The sequence below is a fragment of the Saccopteryx bilineata genome, chromosome 1 (genome assembly GCF_036850765.1).
Source record: "Saccopteryx bilineata isolate mSacBil1 chromosome 1, mSacBil1_pri_phased_curated, whole genome shotgun sequence".
Classification (NCBI taxonomy): domain Eukaryota; kingdom Metazoa; phylum Chordata; class Mammalia; order Chiroptera; family Emballonuridae; genus Saccopteryx; species Saccopteryx bilineata.
In genome coordinates this window covers 263,922,616-263,941,153 of record NC_089490.1, presented here as the reverse complement: position 1 = coordinate 263,941,153, position 18,538 = coordinate 263,922,616, and the positions used below count along the sequence as shown (strand labels likewise).

Below are 18,538 nucleotides of genomic sequence, written 5' to 3'. Positions count from 1 at the left end.
TAAAACTGACTTTTTCTTCTCATCTGGGAGGTGAAAATTGAAATGGACTAAACTCAGGAAGTAGCACTCCTTATATAGAATTTCTCATGAGACTCAAAACCATAGTAAATGAGTGGTATGCATTTGACTCTTAGCTTTTTAAAACATGCCAGCTAATCTGCTATCCTGTTTCTTTTGATCCATGGAGATAGGATCTGGTTGTGTATACTATTCCCCCCCCTTTTTTTTATAAGTGAGAGGAGGGGAGATAGATTCCCACATGTGCCCTGACTGGGTTCCACCCAGAAACCCCAGTCTGGGGCTGATGCTTGAATCAACTGAGCTACCCTCAGTGCCCAGGGCCAGTGCTCGAACTAATCAAGCCACTGGCTGTGGGAAGGAAAGAGAAAAAGAGGAAGAGGGAGCAGAAGAGAAGATGGTCATTTCTCACATGTGCCCTAAGGATTGAACCCAGGATGTCTGCGCACAGGGCCAATGCTCTATCCACCGATCCAAATGGCCACACCTACTATTTCCTTTCTAAACATTTGTGTTCCATGTCAACTAGTTTTGTCCTTTGATCATTAAGTCATAAATAATGGTGAGTAAAACTTCAGTAAATAGGAAGTTCTTTTGATCAAAAGTGTTAAATACTTTAATAATCATTGAATATAAGAATAAATTAATACCTGAGTCCTTGGTTATAGACAGATTCATTTACTATTTTTCTCTTTAAACATTTTTTTAATGTATTTATTGATTTGAAAGAGATACATTGATTGGTGTTCCACTGATTCATGCATTCATTGGTTGAGTCTTATATGTGTCCAGACCAGGGATCGATCTGTAACCCTGGCATTTTGGGACAATGCCCTTACCAACCGAGCTACCCAGCCAGGGCTTCGTTCCTTTTCTAATGTATCTAAATAATTTTTCTATCCTCAAGTTTATAGTATTTCTTTTTATCCTTACTAAATATACCATAAAAATATATAAAAATTTTAGTATCTAATAATGAGATTAGTAGAAATGGGAGCAGTAAAACAAGTCAAAGTCGCATATTGAGTCCCCTTCTTCACTTACCCTGATACCTTACTTCGTAACTATTAAGAATTACTGCTTCTGATTTCCAGTCACACTCTTTGAGAACTTAAGAGGAACATGTTCAACAGACCTGAGATTTCTTTCTTAAACTTTAAATATTAGCTTACACTTAGCCTTCTATTGATGCAGGATTATTTCATTACTCATTTTGTATCACAAACTTTTATGATTTGCCAACTTATGCTACTTTAAAATTGTGTCCTCCTTTTAAAAAAGAGAACATGAATTTGGATATAAAATTACTTTTCACAGTGACATTTACCTTTTCTGCTTAACCTAGCAATTTATTCATTCCTAAAAGCATAAACCTAAATTTTTGGTAATACTGCCACCAAGTGGTGGTGATGTCTCATTTCCCTCAAAATGCTATTATTTTGCTTTAAGTGAAAATCCTATTTGATTAATGTATTTTTCCATGTCACAAATATTTAATTTTTTTTTAGAGACAGAGTCGGAGAGAAAGACAGATAGGAACAGACAGGAAGAGAGAGAGATGAGAAGCATCAATTCTTCATTGCAACTCCTTAGTTGTTCATTGATTACTTTCTCATATGTGCCTTCACCGGGCGGGGGGAGGGGCTCCAGCAGAGCAAGTGACCTCTTGCTCATACGAGCAACCTTGGGGTCATGTATATGATCCCATGCTCAAGCCAGCAACCCCACGCTTAAACTGGTGAGCCCGTTCCCAAGCCAGATGAGCCTATGCTGAAGCCAGCGACCTGGGTTTCAAACCTGGGTCCTCGCATCCCAGTCTGACATTCTATCCACTGCATAACTCCCTGGTCAGGTTTTTAATTTTTTTTTAATTGATTTATTTTAGTGAGAGAGGAAGGAAGAGAGAAAAGACAGGAACATCAATCTGTTCCCTGTATGTGTCCTCACTGGGGATCAAACCGGCAACTTCTATGCTTCAGGATGGCACTCTAACCAAACAAGCCATCTGGCCAGGGCCCCATGTCAGAAATTTAATATAATCAGTAGACCTAAACACATAAATTGCCAGATGTCTTTTCCAAAGCATATCTTAAATTATTAGCATGAAACTATCTGACATTTTATTAGTCCTCTTTACTCATTCTTTTAGGAGAAAAGTACAGCTATCTTCCTTGTTACTACTTTGCAAATTGAGAAGTATGTCAATGTTACAGAAAAAGCCTTTCTTTTATATACTAATTTATAGGCTATAGCTAAGTTTTTCAAGCAGGTTTTTAAAGTGTTTTTCTTTTTTTACTGATTGATTTGAGAGAGACAGGAAAGGAGAGAGAGACAGGAACATAGATCTGTTCCTGTATATGCCTTGACTGGGGATCGAACCGGCAATGTCTGCACTTTGGGATGAAGCTATCAGGCCAGGACTCTAAGCTGTTTTTTAAAATGGTTATTTAAATGCTCTGTTGTCAAATGAAACAAGTTAAACTTAAAATTTAAAAAGCATTAGACTTTGTTCAATGCAAAATTTTAGTTTTCAAAACTACCATTATAATGATCACTTGAATGTGACTTACACTGCAAATACAGAATAAATTATTTCTAAATCTTTAATGAACTACATCTCAAATTTGACATGTGAGTTCATACCCTATTTTGTTTTATTGTTTTCTCTTAATTACAACACAAATATGACTTTTTTAAATTGGTTACTAGCACTACTACTAGATAGATGGTTCAAGAAACAGAACTTGTAGAATAAGGATAGAACTTCTTTAAAAAAGGTTTTAATATTTTATTGCTGTCTATACTGATCATACATATAATGGAAATAATGGCTTCTGGTGATTGTAAAGCATTCCAGAATCACAGACCAGGGTTACACACTTGAAAAATTTGCTTTACATAAACCATACAATAATATGTAGGCTTAATACAGAAATCCAGAGCTAGGAATCAACTCCTAATAGATTGTATTTAAAATGTGTCTCGTTCTTAAATTTGACATTTCCCAAAGGGTACTTGCATAATTTTAACTAATTATTAGTAAAAGAATACAACCACAAATAGTAATAACAGCCTAAGAAAAATATTTCTTAAAAAGAAATCACACAGTTATTATGTACATTATTATTAAGTCTAAACACAATTTAAAAATTGTAATAAGCTAAGATTGTGCATTACAAAGTATAACAAAACTTGTGAAATAATAATTTACAAGGAAAGCAAGTTTACATATTAGTGTTAGACATTTTTCTTTCAGTTACCTAGTAGAACAATTCAAGGGCTCACAGGCAAATGTAACACCTTTTTTTATTTTTCACAGTTATCACAATCAGTCCAATATTAAATAATTTCATTCAGAATATTAATTATATGCACAAACTACACTTGTAACAGCATGAACTTTTACTTGAAAAATAAAGGACAATATAATTATATTTACTTATTTACACATTGCCCATAACACTGATGAGCTTTTTAATGCTTTGTTTTCTAAGTTTTGTTGTTTTTAAACAAAAATACATTTGAAGCGACTAAACCAAAACAGTACCACCAAGTCACATCTTGTCATCAGACATCAATGTCCTGATAGTAATTCAAATAAGACTTATGATTCAACTTCATCCTAAAATATAAAATGTACTTGAAAAAACAAACATGAAATTCAATCTAGCTGTGTTTAAATACTATAAACTGTACTGCCATAATAAGGGAATAGCCTTAAAAGCTGAGAAACAGTAAAGAGCACAATTTTTAAACTTAGAACACTGCATAAACCATAAATGTGATGTAAACTTTTCAACGTAACTTCATTTCCTACATTCTTTTTCTCCTAAATAACTTCTCAAAGCCTTGTCATAAGCCTTGATCACACATTATTGTCAAGACAATTGCACTTATTTTGGGAAAACATTTTAAAGTAATCATGTAATAAGCATTCCCCACTGTTTAAATAACTTCTCTTAAGGTAAAGGTAGTTTTCGACTTAGATCTCTCTTTTATGTAAAGCCAACCCTGGTTCTTTGTGTAACTTACTACCTTTTACATATAATCATTCTAAGGATACAATATTATTAAAAACAAAAAACAAATAAAACTAAGTATTTTAAATAAGTTGAATACATAGAAGGACCAATTTAGAGCTCTGACCTAGGAAATAATACGTCCAGGTTCAACCCTGGAAATCGGTCTTTCATAAGTGAAGATCAACTAGAACATAACTGACTTTCACAGTTTTACTATTCTTGTTCTTCAGGTTGGTGTGCTAATTTGACAATCAGGCCTAGTTAAAGGAGCCTTTCATTCTGACTGACTGGGTTTTAAAATGCTTTAGGAGAAAGTTTTAATAAAACACTGTATAAAATACTAATTTTATATAGCTTACAGTCTTAGCATTAAAGATACTGTTATACTAAAGATAAAAGTAATCCTATTACCCAAAGATGCAGTTTGTGGATTCTATGTCATTAAGTCATTGCGGTTTTACTACTAAATACGGCCAAAATCCAGTGAAAAGGCAAGTTAAAGAAGCTCTGCTTCACTTGCTTCACACATAGGTTCCAGTAGGCACTCAGTTGGCTATAAGAATAACCTTCACTTACCCTTTCTCTGTAACTATTTCTTTCCCAATATATGGGTCAAATATAACCTGAAAAACTCAAATAACATATATACATTAAAAAATGTACACTCAAAAATCCCTATTTTATCTACTCAATCAGATATTTAGATTTTGCTACAGAATAATTTTTTAAAAGCAACACTGTACTGAATTCCCAATCCAAGATTCCTTTTATATACATATCCTAAATTAACTGTCTTTGAGATGTATAATTTCTTACAACACATTAAGTGCAAAATAACTCTTAATCACAAAACTTAAAAAAAACTGCTGCATTTAAAATCAAGCAACATCCAGTACTCCAGCAGCCACGAGTTGCCGTGAGAGCCAGTCCAACCCTTCATATAGTCCCATCCCACTTCGAGCATCACAGCCCTGGATATACCAGCTACGGCCACAGCACAGTTTATGAAGACTGAGAAGTTCAGTGATTTCTTCTACTGAAAGAGCTCCAGCAACATCCTGAAAGATAGAGATACACATCAGAATTTTTTTAATCAGTCCATCAGTATTATCATTTTCCTAATTATTACCATTTATAAATAATTCTATTGGTACCATTCTACACAAAGCCTAATATAAAAACCTAGATTCACCTTTCAGTAATTACTGAGGTGAAGAAGATTAGAAAAAAATAGCATTCTGGTTAAAATCATTTATTTATATTATATATTTTTATAATAGCCTTACAATAAAACTAATCAAAGCCATTTAGCCTGAATGAAAAATACTGTCTGCATCATTAAAGGGCATTAATTTAAAGGAAAAATTACATATATATAACTTTAAACAGCTTCTTTAGAGGGTTTATCAAATGAAAAGTTTAGTAAACTATTCTGAACACTCTTGAACACCCCTACTTCCCAGAAACAATCACCAGTAATAATCTCATATTTTTCCAGAAAATTTCCATGCACATTTGTTCAAATAAACAAATAGGGACATGGCCTAGTTGTTCTTTTTTTATTTTTATTTTTTACTTAACACACATGTTAAATGTAGATATCTTTCCATTATCAGAACAGATTTTCCACATTTTTAACATCTGAACTGCATTCTACTGAGTAGTAGCAATTCAGTTTTCTTAACTGTCCTATACTGAATGTTCAGATTGAAGTTGTATGTTTATATGCTATTACAAACATATATTTTTACAAACATATTTGCAAAAGTATCTGTGGGATAACCGAAGGATATCTGTCTGCAAGATAGAGGCAGAATTGCAGAGTAGAAGGGTTTACACATCTAAAGCTTTGACGGGAATTATTATATTGCCCTCGAAGAAAATGTCTAAATACCGCAGGGTAAGTCTGAGGATAATCAAAGATTTTTGTCTTTCACAATGTGATAGTTGGAAAATGGTATTTCAACTATTTCACTTTGTCTTACTTGTATGTCTTTAATCATAAGTATGACACAGTGTATCAGCTTTTTTTTTAAGGGGGAAATCCTATATTCCTCATCCTACTCCTTATGACAAACTACTGCAAACGAAACCATTTTCATTCTCCTAGAAACTTAGACTCATGGTCCAGGAATCTTCTCCTTTCTGTCTTTCATCCTACCCATTCGGTCACCAAATCCTAACAGTTCTGCTGTCATAAAATATCTTCAATCTGCTTCCACCTATCTAGACCCCTGTACAAGACCTTGTTAACTCTCACTTGAATTACTGCAGCAATTTACTGCATCTTCCTGTCTCTAGTCCCTTGCCCCTGATTAATTCTACATCCTGCTCCTGGGTGATATTCTTAAAACACAGATGTGACCTTATAACCAACTAGTCCAAAAACCTTTTGATGGTACTCCTTTACTCACAGAATAGAAACCTATCAATAAATTTCTCAGTCTGGTCCTGTCAGGCCTTCACACCATGGCCTCATCTGTTATTTTGGATTTTCTTCATCCTCTGCCTGCTCCTCACAGGTTCACTTGATATCCCTAAAAATACTAATGCTTTTATTTTCTCTGCCTACAATGTTCTTTCCTTCACATACTCAAAAGTCTTATCCATAATTTCAACCTTTTTTACAAATGTTAACAAGGTGTCACCTTTAGAAATACTCTAATTTGCCGTAACACTTTGTTAATATTATGAAGTTACTATCTATTTTTTTATATTAGAATCTCATATATTAACACTTACATGTTTACTTACATACATTGGAGTTTCCGGAGAGCACTGATTACCTTATTTCTTTTTGAATACTTCAAGGTACAAAGAATAGTACTTTCCACATAGATTGCATTTAGAATATATAGCAGAAACTTCAATATCTACTAATTATTTCATTTGAAATCTTTCCAGCAACTTTATGATGTGAAATTCGTGAAACTACTAAAATAAGTTTTCTGAAATACAAATGTATTACCTGTTTGTTAGCAAAAATCAGAAGCAAAGCATCTCGGAGTTCTTTTTCTGTTAACAACTTGGCAAGTTCACTGTGTGCTTCATTAACTCTGTCTCTATGACTGCTGTCAACAACAAATACAACAGCTACCAACAAAACGATGACAATATCCAGTTAGTTACCTGTTAAGTTTCAGTAAATGGACCAAATATTTATTTATTTATTTATTATTTATTTTTTTTTTGCATTTTTCTGAAGCTGGAAACAGGGAAAGACAGTCAGACAGACTCCCGCATGCGCCCGACAGGGATCCACCCGGCACGCCCACCAGGGGCGATGCTCTGCCCACCAGGGGGCGATGTTCTGCCCATCCTAGGCGTCGCCATGTTGTGACCAGAGCCACTCTAGCGCCTGAGGCAGAGGCCACAGAGCCATCCCCAGCGCCCGGGCCATCTTTGCTCCAATGGAGCCTTGGCTGCGGGAGGGGAAGAGAGAGACAGAGAGGAAGGCACGGCGGAGGGGTGGAGAAGCAAATGGGCGCTTCTCCTGTGTGCCCTGGCCGGGAATTGAACCCGGGTCCTCCGCACGCTAGGCCGACGCTCTACCGCTGAGCCAACCGGCCAGGGCCTGGACCAAATATTTTAATGCTCTCATTATTATATTATGGGTGGTTAGGCTACCATAACTATTTTTACGGAAAGGCTGCCAATTTACAGGAACAATTATTAATGGTGTGATCTCAAGGCCACACAACTTTTCAGTATTCATTTCCCTATTTTGCTCTGCCAAACACGAATTGCTGTGTATATCAAGTAATATTTTCTCTTCATGAAAATGTACTTCTCATGATCTACATACTGATGGTACTTGTTCTTTGATTACTACCGTATTTACCCTTGTATAAGTCGCACCTTTTCCTGGAAAATTTGGGGTCTAAAACTGGGTGCGTCTTATATAGTGGTTGTAGATTTAAAATAATTACAATTTTACTTACATTTACCACTTTTTGCGCTTGTTGACGAGTAGTATGAATTTTATGATGAATAAGACTTGAGTTTAGTAACTTTATGTAATACATTTTTTTCCCCCAAATTAAGGTGTGTCTTATACATGGGAGCGTCTTTTACATGGGGAAATATGGTACTTCTTTTACCAAAAGATAGTCCTTTAAAAATAAATAAATCACCATCTTTCTCTCTCCAATGTACTCTTTATAGATGCCTAGAAGAGTAATTTCCACATAGATTGTGCTGAAAATGCACAGCAGAAGCTTCATAAATATCTATTGAATGGATACTCTTTGAGATCTTTCCAGCTACTTTATGGCGGCTAAACATTCCCAGACTTTTAACCATTCCTCATAACCAAAATTACATTCTTCCCATTAATAGCAGGCTCATACTAAACTATCAAAAATCCCAAAGTAAAAATATACTGCTTACAAAAATTAGGGGATATTTTATTGCTTCATATTCATTTTGAAATACCCCCTAATTTATATTTCAATTGTGATAAAAATATTTAGGAATGTTGGAACTGTCTTAAATTCTTTTTTAATTAGATATAATTTAGATGAGTCTTGGGGGCTTATGGTGCGTATTAGTAAACACCTAGATGATTTTAAAGTATAGTTATTATCAAGTCTCTCTTCTGGGTGGAAAGCAGGATGATATATGGAACAGGTGGCATAAACATAAGCTACATGTTGGGGTATAGGAGGCAAAAGCGTAGAATGGAGCCCAAATGTGAATAAATGCTAGGTGGAATATATGGATGTAACACAACTTGGTCAAAAGCAAACCACTGTGAATATAAATGGAGCTATTAAGATACTATAATGTGACTAATGTTTAATTGAACAGCACTATACACCACAAATTCTACTATACTCCACAATACTACCAGTGATCATACTCACATGACACTAAGAATATATATAATTTAACTATTAAGAGCTGTAAGAGGTAAATACCTACTTTTAACTGCCCATATATCTAAGCTAAGTATTGTTTTTATGTTCCAATTATTGTTTTTCATGAAATATACCAAATACATATCCCAGTCTTTCCACCTTTAATTAAAAAATTTTTTTTCTTTTATTTAGTGAGAGGAGGGGAAGCAGAGACAGATCCCACAAGCACCCCAACCAGGATCCACCCAGCACACCCACTCAGGGGCGATGTCCTGCCCATTTGGGGCCCTTGCTCCAGTGTAACCAGAGCCATTTTTTAGCGCTTGAGGTGGAGGCCATGGAGCCATCCTCAGCGCCAGGGGCCAACTCACTCTAATCAAGCCATGGCTACAGGAAAGGAGGAGGAGGAGGGAGGGAGAGAGAGAGAGAGAGAGAGAGAGAGAATGAGAATGGGGAGGGAGGGGAGTAGAGAAGTAGATGGGCACTTCTGTGTGCCCTGGCAGGGAATCAAACCCGAAACATCCACATGCTAGACTGACACTCTACCACTGAACCAACCGGCCAGGGCCTCCACCTTCATTTTTTCAATAATGTGGGTCTGGCCACCAATATTTAAAGGTATAGTCAGTATTTAACCAATGCTTAAATATCAGCTTTACTAGTTAAATCAAAATACTGAAAACTGGAATCAATATACTGAAAGCTGGCATTTCTTTCTTACCTTGGGTATTGAGGTAATAATGTTTCCACAGTGGTCTTAATTTGTGTTTTCCACCTACATCCCAAATAGTGAACTTTAGATTTTTATATTCTACAGTTTCCACATTAAAACCTGTTGTAAAAAAAAAAAAAAAAGCTATTTTAATATAGAGATTGTATTTTCAGTGAGTGACACACCAAACAAAAGGCAACCCTTGTTTATAATAGTGACTTAACAAATTATTTTCATACAATAATATCTACTGCTGCCCAACCAACTCCACTCCTAATACAACTGTGAGGAATAGATACCGTTACCAGTTGTTAACCCTCTAAAACTTTACCTGGGTCCTTAAGACCTTGGAATTAAAGTACCTGCCAACTCTGCACCACTGCTGCCTCCTCAACCTTAACCCGTAGCCAGGGACCCCAATCCTTTATTCCTTCCAACTATCCCACTCTGTTCCTTATTATCCCAGCATCCACATCTCAATCCCATAGCCACTAAATCTTGTGTTTTTTTCACCAAAATGTAGTGTCTTAGAACCAGAAATAAAGCCCATCTCCATGCCAGACTGGCATAAAACAAGATTTCCCAAACTGAGCTGTATGTTAGGGTTTGTTAATAAAACGTCCACTAAGTGAACAACTAAAGTGCTGCAACTATGAGTTGATGCTTCTCACCTCTCTCTGTCTGACTCTCTCCTCTATCTTTTGCTAATAAATGAATAAATAAAATATCCATTAAGGTAAAAAGCAATACTCATACTTACCAATTGTTGGAATAGGCTGCATAAACTCATCCTGTTTTAACTTAAACAAAATAGTAGTTTTTCCAGCACCATCTAATCCTAATGTAACAACACGAATTTCCATTTTTGGTCCGATGTGAACTCTATTGTCCTGTAATTTTAAAAAGATTTAAATCTTTTCATTTTGATACAGAGTTAGAATTGAGATTTATACTTTTATTTATAAAATGTTTCCTACCTCATTCCTTAACCCACTGAAATCTGAGTTATAGTCCCTAAAATAACTGAATCTGAATCTTCTGAGAAAAAAAACTCACTCCTTATTGCTAAATTCCTTAGTAAGACTGACTACTTTGTTTTCATATAAATAAATAAAAATACATCCAATCCACTTAATTTCTCCAGATTTTTTTAGCTCAATTAAATTTTAAGAATTTTTATGCTGTGATAAATATATTAATTAAAAATGGAAATCGCTGCTGTTACTCAGAAATATCCAGTTAACAATTTCATGTATATTCCATTTTTTAAAAAAATCATATACACTGCAACTAACATTTACACTCAACAGATTTTGGAATCCTTTCATTTCAAAACATAAAGATTACCTTTGTCTTTCAATTGCTTCATTATATTCCATAAACCATAATTTAACCAATCCCTACTTCATCTCTGAATTTTTTACATTGCAAATAATGAACAATGAATGTACTTGTATATATTACTAGCTCCATTACCTCTCTGCCTCACAACCCTCATCTATAAATCGCAGGTTAAAATCATACCAAATTTATACAGGTTTTGTAAGGATTACTTATTTATTTATCATTAGTAACAGAGACGGAGAAAGGGACAGGTAGAGACAGACAGGAAGGGAGAGAAATGAGAAGCATCAATTCTTCGTTGCAGCACCTTAGTTGTTCATTGTTTGATTTCTCATATGTGCCTTAACCAGGACGCTGCAGCAGACCGAGTGAAACCTTGGGCTTCAAGCCAGCGCCCATGGGGCCATGTCTATAATCTCACGCTCAAGTCAGCGACCTGCGCTCAAACTGGTGAGCCCAAGCTCAAGCCAGATGAGCCCGCATTCAAGCCAGGGACCTCAGGGATTCGAACCTGGGTCCTCTGCATCCTAGTCTGACACACTATCCACTGTGCCACCACCTAGTCAGACAGGATTATTTTTTGAAATACGTGTAAAAGTCCTTACAACAGCTCCTGGCATATAATGTACTATATAAATGTAGTTAATTATTATTTTGCTTCCTTAATAAGTACTATATAAATGTAGTTAATTACTATTTTGCCTTCCTGTTTAACACTTTTCCCTTACAATACACAATTTCCTGGTTTTTAATCAATCCTACCTTTTACTTGCTCTCAGTTTCCTTTAATTCAGCTTTTAAATGCTAGTATACTTGACAGTCTATATGAGACCTGTTTCTCATCTATATATTCTCATTCATTCCATATGCTTCAATTACCATCTATATAATAACAGCCCCCAAATATATACTTCATTACAGTCCTAAGCCTCAGAAATAAAAAATATATGGACCAGAATATCTTTATAAGAACTCTAGTTCTACTTACTGATGGTAAAAACTTTGTGTTGTGAAGCTAAAACATCCAGGTCAAAATAAAAACAAGAATTCCAACAAAAGGGATAGAAGACTTCACAGAATTCTGCAAACCCTTTTATGCCCCTGCCCAAGCTGGTATATAGCACAATGCAACGAGAATGAAAACTCCCAAACCAGACTCCCATACCAGGATAGAAAAATAAGAATTTAGTGAGCAGCCAATATTCTGACTTATCTGGGGGCTGCCTTAGATAGCAAATGGTTACTATCTCACCCAACGTGAACCTCTCAGGGATGACCAGCAGGAGAATTTAAAAACCACAGGAAAGCAAGCCAAGGACATTGGAGCTGCTGTTGTACAGGGAGAATAAGTACTGGTTTCTGAGAAAATGTAGGGGGAAGCAGCTTAGGGAATTTGATAAATGTAAATGCACACACATAAACCAGATAAGACACACCCCAGAAAAGGTTTAAGAAGTCTAGACTCTCAAGCTGGGCTAATTGGTAAAGGTCTTCCTAGGCTGAAAGCCAATTCATAAACATTGGGAGAGGTGGCTATTTATTCAAATGCCAAATCTCAACAAAATATGACCAGAATATAAAAGAAACAGGAAAATATGACCCAATCAAAGGAACAAAATAAAATTCCAAAAACTGACCTTGAAAAAATTCATATCTAAAATTTGCCAAAGATTTTTAAATACCTGTAATAGAGATTGCTCAATAAGTTGAAAGAGAGATTTCAAGATGCCAGTGGAATAGGCAGACGCACAGACTGCCACCTTCTGTGACCAAACTGGATTACAAATTAATTTAAGAAAAATCATGAAAAACCAACTTCGGACTAAAAGAACAGGACTCGAAAACCAAGGAGCACGAAGAATCCACACTGAGCCTGGGAGTACAGGGGTGCAGTGGGGCTCCCCTGCTTCCAGGAGCGAGGGAAGGCTAAGGTTGAGGGTACAGAAGGTATCTCATTGCGAGAGAGACCCTGAGAGGCGGGGGTGCTCAGTCCCAGGACCGGAGCCCCAGCCTAGAAACCCAGAAACTGGAACAGACAACCTGACAGCACTGAGTGGGGAGAAGAGTGAGAGTTTTGTCTGTGGAAAGCGGCTAGCGAAAGAAGTTGCAGTCTTAAAGGGGAAGTGCAGAAAATATTGCTCACAGCCACTTGCCTGGGGCTCCAGGAGCGATGAGGGCTGAGAGGACTGGTGTCATATGAGGAGAGCGAGGAGATTGAGGCACGGGGACACAAATGGTGATGGGGAGAATAATACCTGAGCTGAGTCATTTTCCAGTGCCAAGGAGGCCAAAGCTAGGGGAGGGGTCACTCCCTCCGTCCTGCACAAGCCTAGCATGGAACCAGTTGACCCACCTCCAGAAAGCTCTCCGGTTCCAATCAGCATGAAAGGTTGTCTGGAAAGGAAGAAGTAAAGGGGAGGGGCAGTGACTCAGGTTTCCAGAGATACCTGAGCTACACCTCCCCCTTCTGGTAAGGAAAACCTGCTCTACCCCTGGAGAGGCACTTGGCAGACCATACCTTCAGGTTCGCAGAGGTCACACCCACTGCATTCCTGGATGGAGTTTCAACTGGGATCAAAAAACAAGATATGCCCACTTCCCCCCTCCTAAACACAGAAGCTCCCTGCTGGGCTAGCAAACCAACAGCGAAATTAAGACTTTTAAGTGGCTCTACTAGTTAAGGAGAATTAAAATCTGAGCAACCAGCAGAAGCTGAGGAATAAAGTCCTGGAGGAGAAGCCGCTTTCCATAAATCAACCTCAGACCCACAACTCTAACAAGCTTGCAAACTGCACACAGAAAGAATGTGAGACAAAGGAATGTAAACCATATGAATGAACAAGAGAAATCCCCAGAAAAAGAACTGAATGAGATGGAAGTAACCAAATTACCAGATGCAGAGTTTAAAATAATGATTGTAGGTTGCTTAAGGATCTCAGAGCTACAATGGATGGACTTTATGAGCACCTAAGTAAAGAAATTGCAAGCATCAAAAAGGACACTGAAACCATAAAATAAATCAATCAGAAATGGCAATAACAAGATCAGAAATGAAAACTGCACTAGAAGAAATCAAGAACAGGCTGGATGAAGCACAGGATTGAATCAGCAAATTAGAGGACAAGATAAATAAAAACACAGAAACAAAACAGCAAAAAGTCTGAGAAAACTGTAAGAGAACTCTGTGACAATACAAAGAGAAATAACATCCACATCATAGGGGTTCCTGAAAGAGAAGAGAAAAACAAGGGATAGAGAACCTGTTTGAAGAAATCATAGCTAAAAACATTCCTAAATTGATGAAGGAAAAAGTCATACAAGTTCAAGAAGCAGAGATTCCGATAAAGAGAAATCCAATGAGGCCCACACAAGACACATCATAATTAATATATAAGGTCTACCAGAAAGTTCTGCCCATTTTTAGAGTAAAACAAAACACAAATTTTTCTTACCGTCAATAAACTTTATTAAATAATATAATTGCCATTATTATTAATGATTTCTTGCCAGCATGAGGGCAATTTGTATATCCCATTTTTGAAAAATGTTTTATCTTTTGATGCGAAAAATTGAACCAGTGCTTGTTTAAGATCTTCTTCATTTTTGAATTTTTGCCATTCAAAAAATTTTGTAAGGATGAAAACAAGTGATAGTCGGAGGATGCTAAGTCTGGAGAATATGGTGGATGCAACAGACATGCTTCTGTAGCATTTCTTCCTTGTTGAAATTCGTAAAAATTACAATGGCGTAAATGAACTTTATCAGTAGCCATGGGTACACTATCGCTTCACACATAAGACTAACATGAATCAACTTTTAGTTAATTTACGTCAGTATGTATACATTAAGTGATAAAAATAGAGAGGAACACATGCGCCAAATAAACGTGCTTACATGTCGAAACTTGTGATAGAAACGAACAGAACTTTACGGTAGACCTTATACCAAAGTTAAGTGATAAAGTAAAAAAAAAAGCTGGGGTAGCAATACTAATATCTGACAAAATTAACTTTAAAACAAACATAGTAAGAGATAAACAGGCTCACTACATAATGATAAAAGTAGCATTAAAACAGGAAGATATAACTATTATAAATATATATGCACCTAATATAAAAGCACCTAAATATATAAAACAGATTCTGATGGACAAAAAGGGCAAGATCAACAGCAATACTATAATAGTAGGAAGTTTAATACCCCACTAATATCAATGGATAGAGCCTCCAGACAGAAAATTAACAAAGAAACAGTGGCCTTAAATGACACACTAGATCAGCGGTTCTCAACCTGTGGGTCGTGACCCTGGCTGGGTCGCCTAAAGCCATCAGAAAATACATAATGCATATCAGGTATTTACATTCTGAATCATAACTGTAGCAAAATTACAGTTATGAAGTAGCCACCAAAATTATATTTTGGTATGGGCTCACTGCAACATGAGGAACTGTATTGCGGGGTTATGGCATTAGAAAGGTTGAGAACCACTGCACTAGATCAACTGGATTTAACAGATATCTTCAGAACCTTTCACCCCAAAGCAGCAGAATATACATTCATTTCAGTGCTCATGGTACATTCTCTAGGATAGACCACATGTTAGGACAGAAAACAAGGTCTTAATAAATTTAAGAAGATTGAAATCATATCAAGCACCTTCTCTGACCACAACGGCATGAAACTGGAAATCAATGACAATAGAAAAAGTGAAAAACATTCTAACACTTGGAGACTAAATAGCATGCTATTAAATAATGAATGAGTTAGCAATGAAATCAAAGAAGAAATAAAAAAAAATCCTTGAAACAAATGAAAATGAACATACCACTCAAAATTTATGGGACACAGCAACTTCCCTGAGGGGGAAGTTCACAGCATTACAGGCATACCTTAAGAAGCTAGAAAAAGCCCAAATAAACAACCTAACCCTACATCTAAAGAACTAAAAATAGAACAACAACCAAAGCCCAGAGGAAGTAGAAGGAAAAAAATAATAAAGATCACAGCAGAAATAAATGACATAGAGACTAATAAAACAACACAGAAGATCAATGAAAACGAGGCTGGTTGTTTGAAAAGGTAAGCAAGATTGATAAACCTTTAACGAGATTCACCAAGAAAAAAGAGACAGGACTTAAATAAATAAAATTAGAAATGAGAGTGGAGAAGTAACAACTGACACAGTAGAAATACAAAGGATTGTAAGAAAATACTATGAAGAACTGTCTGCCAAAAAATTAGACAACCTAGGTGAGATGGACCAATTCCTCGAAACTTATACTCTTTCAAAAATCAATCTGGAACAATCAGTAAACCTAAATAGACTGATTACATCAAAAGAGATAGAAACAGTTATGAAAAAACTACCAACAACCTGACCAGGCAGTGGCGCAGTGGATAGAGCGTCAGACTGGGATGCCGAGGACCCAGGTTCGAGACCCCAAGGTCGCCATCTTGAGCGTGGGCTCATCTGGCTTGTGCAAAAAGCTCACTAGCTTGGATCCAAGGTCGCAGGCTCAAGCAAGGGGTTACTTGGTCTGCTGAAGGCCCGCAGTCAAGGCACATATGAGAAAGCAATCAATGAACAACTAAGATGTCGCAACGAAAAACTGATGATTGATGCTTCTCATCTCTCTCCATTCCTGACTGTCTGTCCCTGTCTATCCCTCTCTCTGTCCCTGTAAAAAAAAAAAACCACAAAAAAATTCCCAACAAACAAAAGTCCAGGGCCAGATGACTTCACAGGCGAATTTTAAAAAATATTCAAAGAAGAACTAACTCCTATCCTTCTGAAGCTATTTCAAAAAATTCAAGAGGAGGAAAAACTTCCAAACTCCTTTTATGAGGTGAACATAATCCTCATTCTAAAACCAGACAAAGGCACTACACAAAGAGAGAAAACTATAGGCCAATATCCCTGATGAACTTAGATTTTAAAATTCTCAACAAAATATTACCAAATCAGATCCAGCAATACATGAAAAAAGTTATACATCATGATCAAGTGGGATTTACTCTGGGGAGGCAAGGCTGGTACAATATTCGCAAATTAATCAACGTGATTCATCACATAAACAAAAGGAAGAATAAAAACCGCACGATAATATCAATAGATGCAGAAAAAGCACTTGATAAAATCCAGGACCCATTTATGATCAAAACTCAGCAAAGCCTGACCAGGCGGTGGCACAGTGGATGGAGCATCGGACTGGGATGCGGGAGGACCCAGGTTCGAGACCCCCGAGGACACCAACTTGAGCGCGGGTTCATCTGGTTTGAGCAAAAGCTTGCCAGCTTGAACCCAGGGTTGCTGGCTCCAGCGGGGGGGTTGCTCGGTCTGCTGAAGGCCCATGGTCAAGGCACCTATGAGAAAGCAATCAATGAACAACTAGGGTGTTGCAACGCTCAATGAAAAGCTAATGATTGATGCTTCTCATCTCTCTTTTTTCCTGTCTGTCTGTCCCTGTCTATCCCTCTCTCTTACTCTGTCTCTGTAAAAAATAAATAAAATTAAAAAAAAAAATAAAACTCAGCAAAGTGGGAATACAGGAAACATACCTCAATATGATAAAGGCTATCTATGACAAACCCACAGCCAATATTATACATACTCAATGGGCAAAAATTAGAAGCAATCCCCTTAAGAACAGGAACATGGCAGGGGTGTCCCCTTTCGCCACTCTTATTCAACATAGTTATGGAAGTCCTAGCTACAGCAATCAGATAAGAAGAAGAAATAAAAGGCACCCTGGCCAGTTGGCTCAGTGGTAGAGTGTCGGCCTGGCGTGCAGGAGTCCCGAGTTCGATTCCCGGCCAGGGCACACAGGAGAAGCGCCCATGTGCTTCTCCACCCCTCCCCTTCTCCTTCCTCTCTGTCTCTCTCTTCCCCTCCCGCAGCCAAGGCTCCACTGGAGCAAAGTTAGCCCGGGCGCTTAGGATGGCTCTGGTTGCAACAGAGCGACGCCCCAGATGGGCAGAGCATCACCCCCTGGTGGGTGTGCCTGGTGGATCCCGGTCCGGCGCATGCGGGAGTCTGTCTGACTGCCTCCCTGTTTCCAACTTTGGAAAAATACGAAAATACAAAAAAGAAAAGAAAAGAAATAAAAGGCATCCAAATTGGAAAAGAAGTAAAACTTTCATTATTTGCTGATGACTTGATACTGTACATAGAAAACCCTAATGTCTCGGTCAAAAAACTACTGAAACTGATAAATGAATTCAGCAAGGTGGCAGGATATAAAATCAATATTCAGAAATCAGTGGCATTTATATACACCAACAATGAATGGTCAGAAAGAGAAATTAAGAAAAAAATCCCCTTGACCATTACAACCAAAAATATAGAGTACCGAGGAATAAATTTAACCACGGAGGTTAAAGACCTGTTCTTGGAAAACTTTAACATTGATAAAAGAAATCAAGGAAGATACAAACAAGTGGAAACACATACAGTATTCATGGATAGGAAGAATAAATATCATTAAAATGTCTATACTACACAAAGTAATATATAAATTCAATGAAATTCCTATTAAATTACCAATGTCATACTTCAAAGATATAGAATATTTCAAAAATTATAT

The 18,538-nt window shown here is 36.9% G+C and overlaps 1 protein-coding gene across 2 annotated transcripts in view; it reads right to left on the bottom strand.

Annotated features, from left to right (window-relative positions):
- Nucleotides 1-2,791: 2,791 nt before the first annotated feature.
- The window catches only part of TRIM23 (tripartite motif containing 23), a 48,101-nt gene continuing 32,354 nt past the window's right edge, over nt 2,792-18,538 (bottom strand). For both annotated transcript variants that reach the window (XM_066242375.1, XM_066242385.1), the window contains 4 exons: nt 10,372-10,501; nt 9,621-9,731; nt 7,009-7,133; nt 2,792-5,098 (listed from right to left, as the gene is read on the bottom strand). In XM_066242375.1, the coding sequence (XP_066098472.1) occupies nt 4,919-5,098; nt 7,009-7,133; nt 9,621-9,731; nt 10,372-10,501 (546 nt within the window). In that variant the 3' untranslated portion in view covers nt 2,792-4,918. The remainder of the gene's footprint in view (nt 5,099-7,008; nt 7,134-9,620; nt 9,732-10,371; nt 10,502-18,538) is intronic.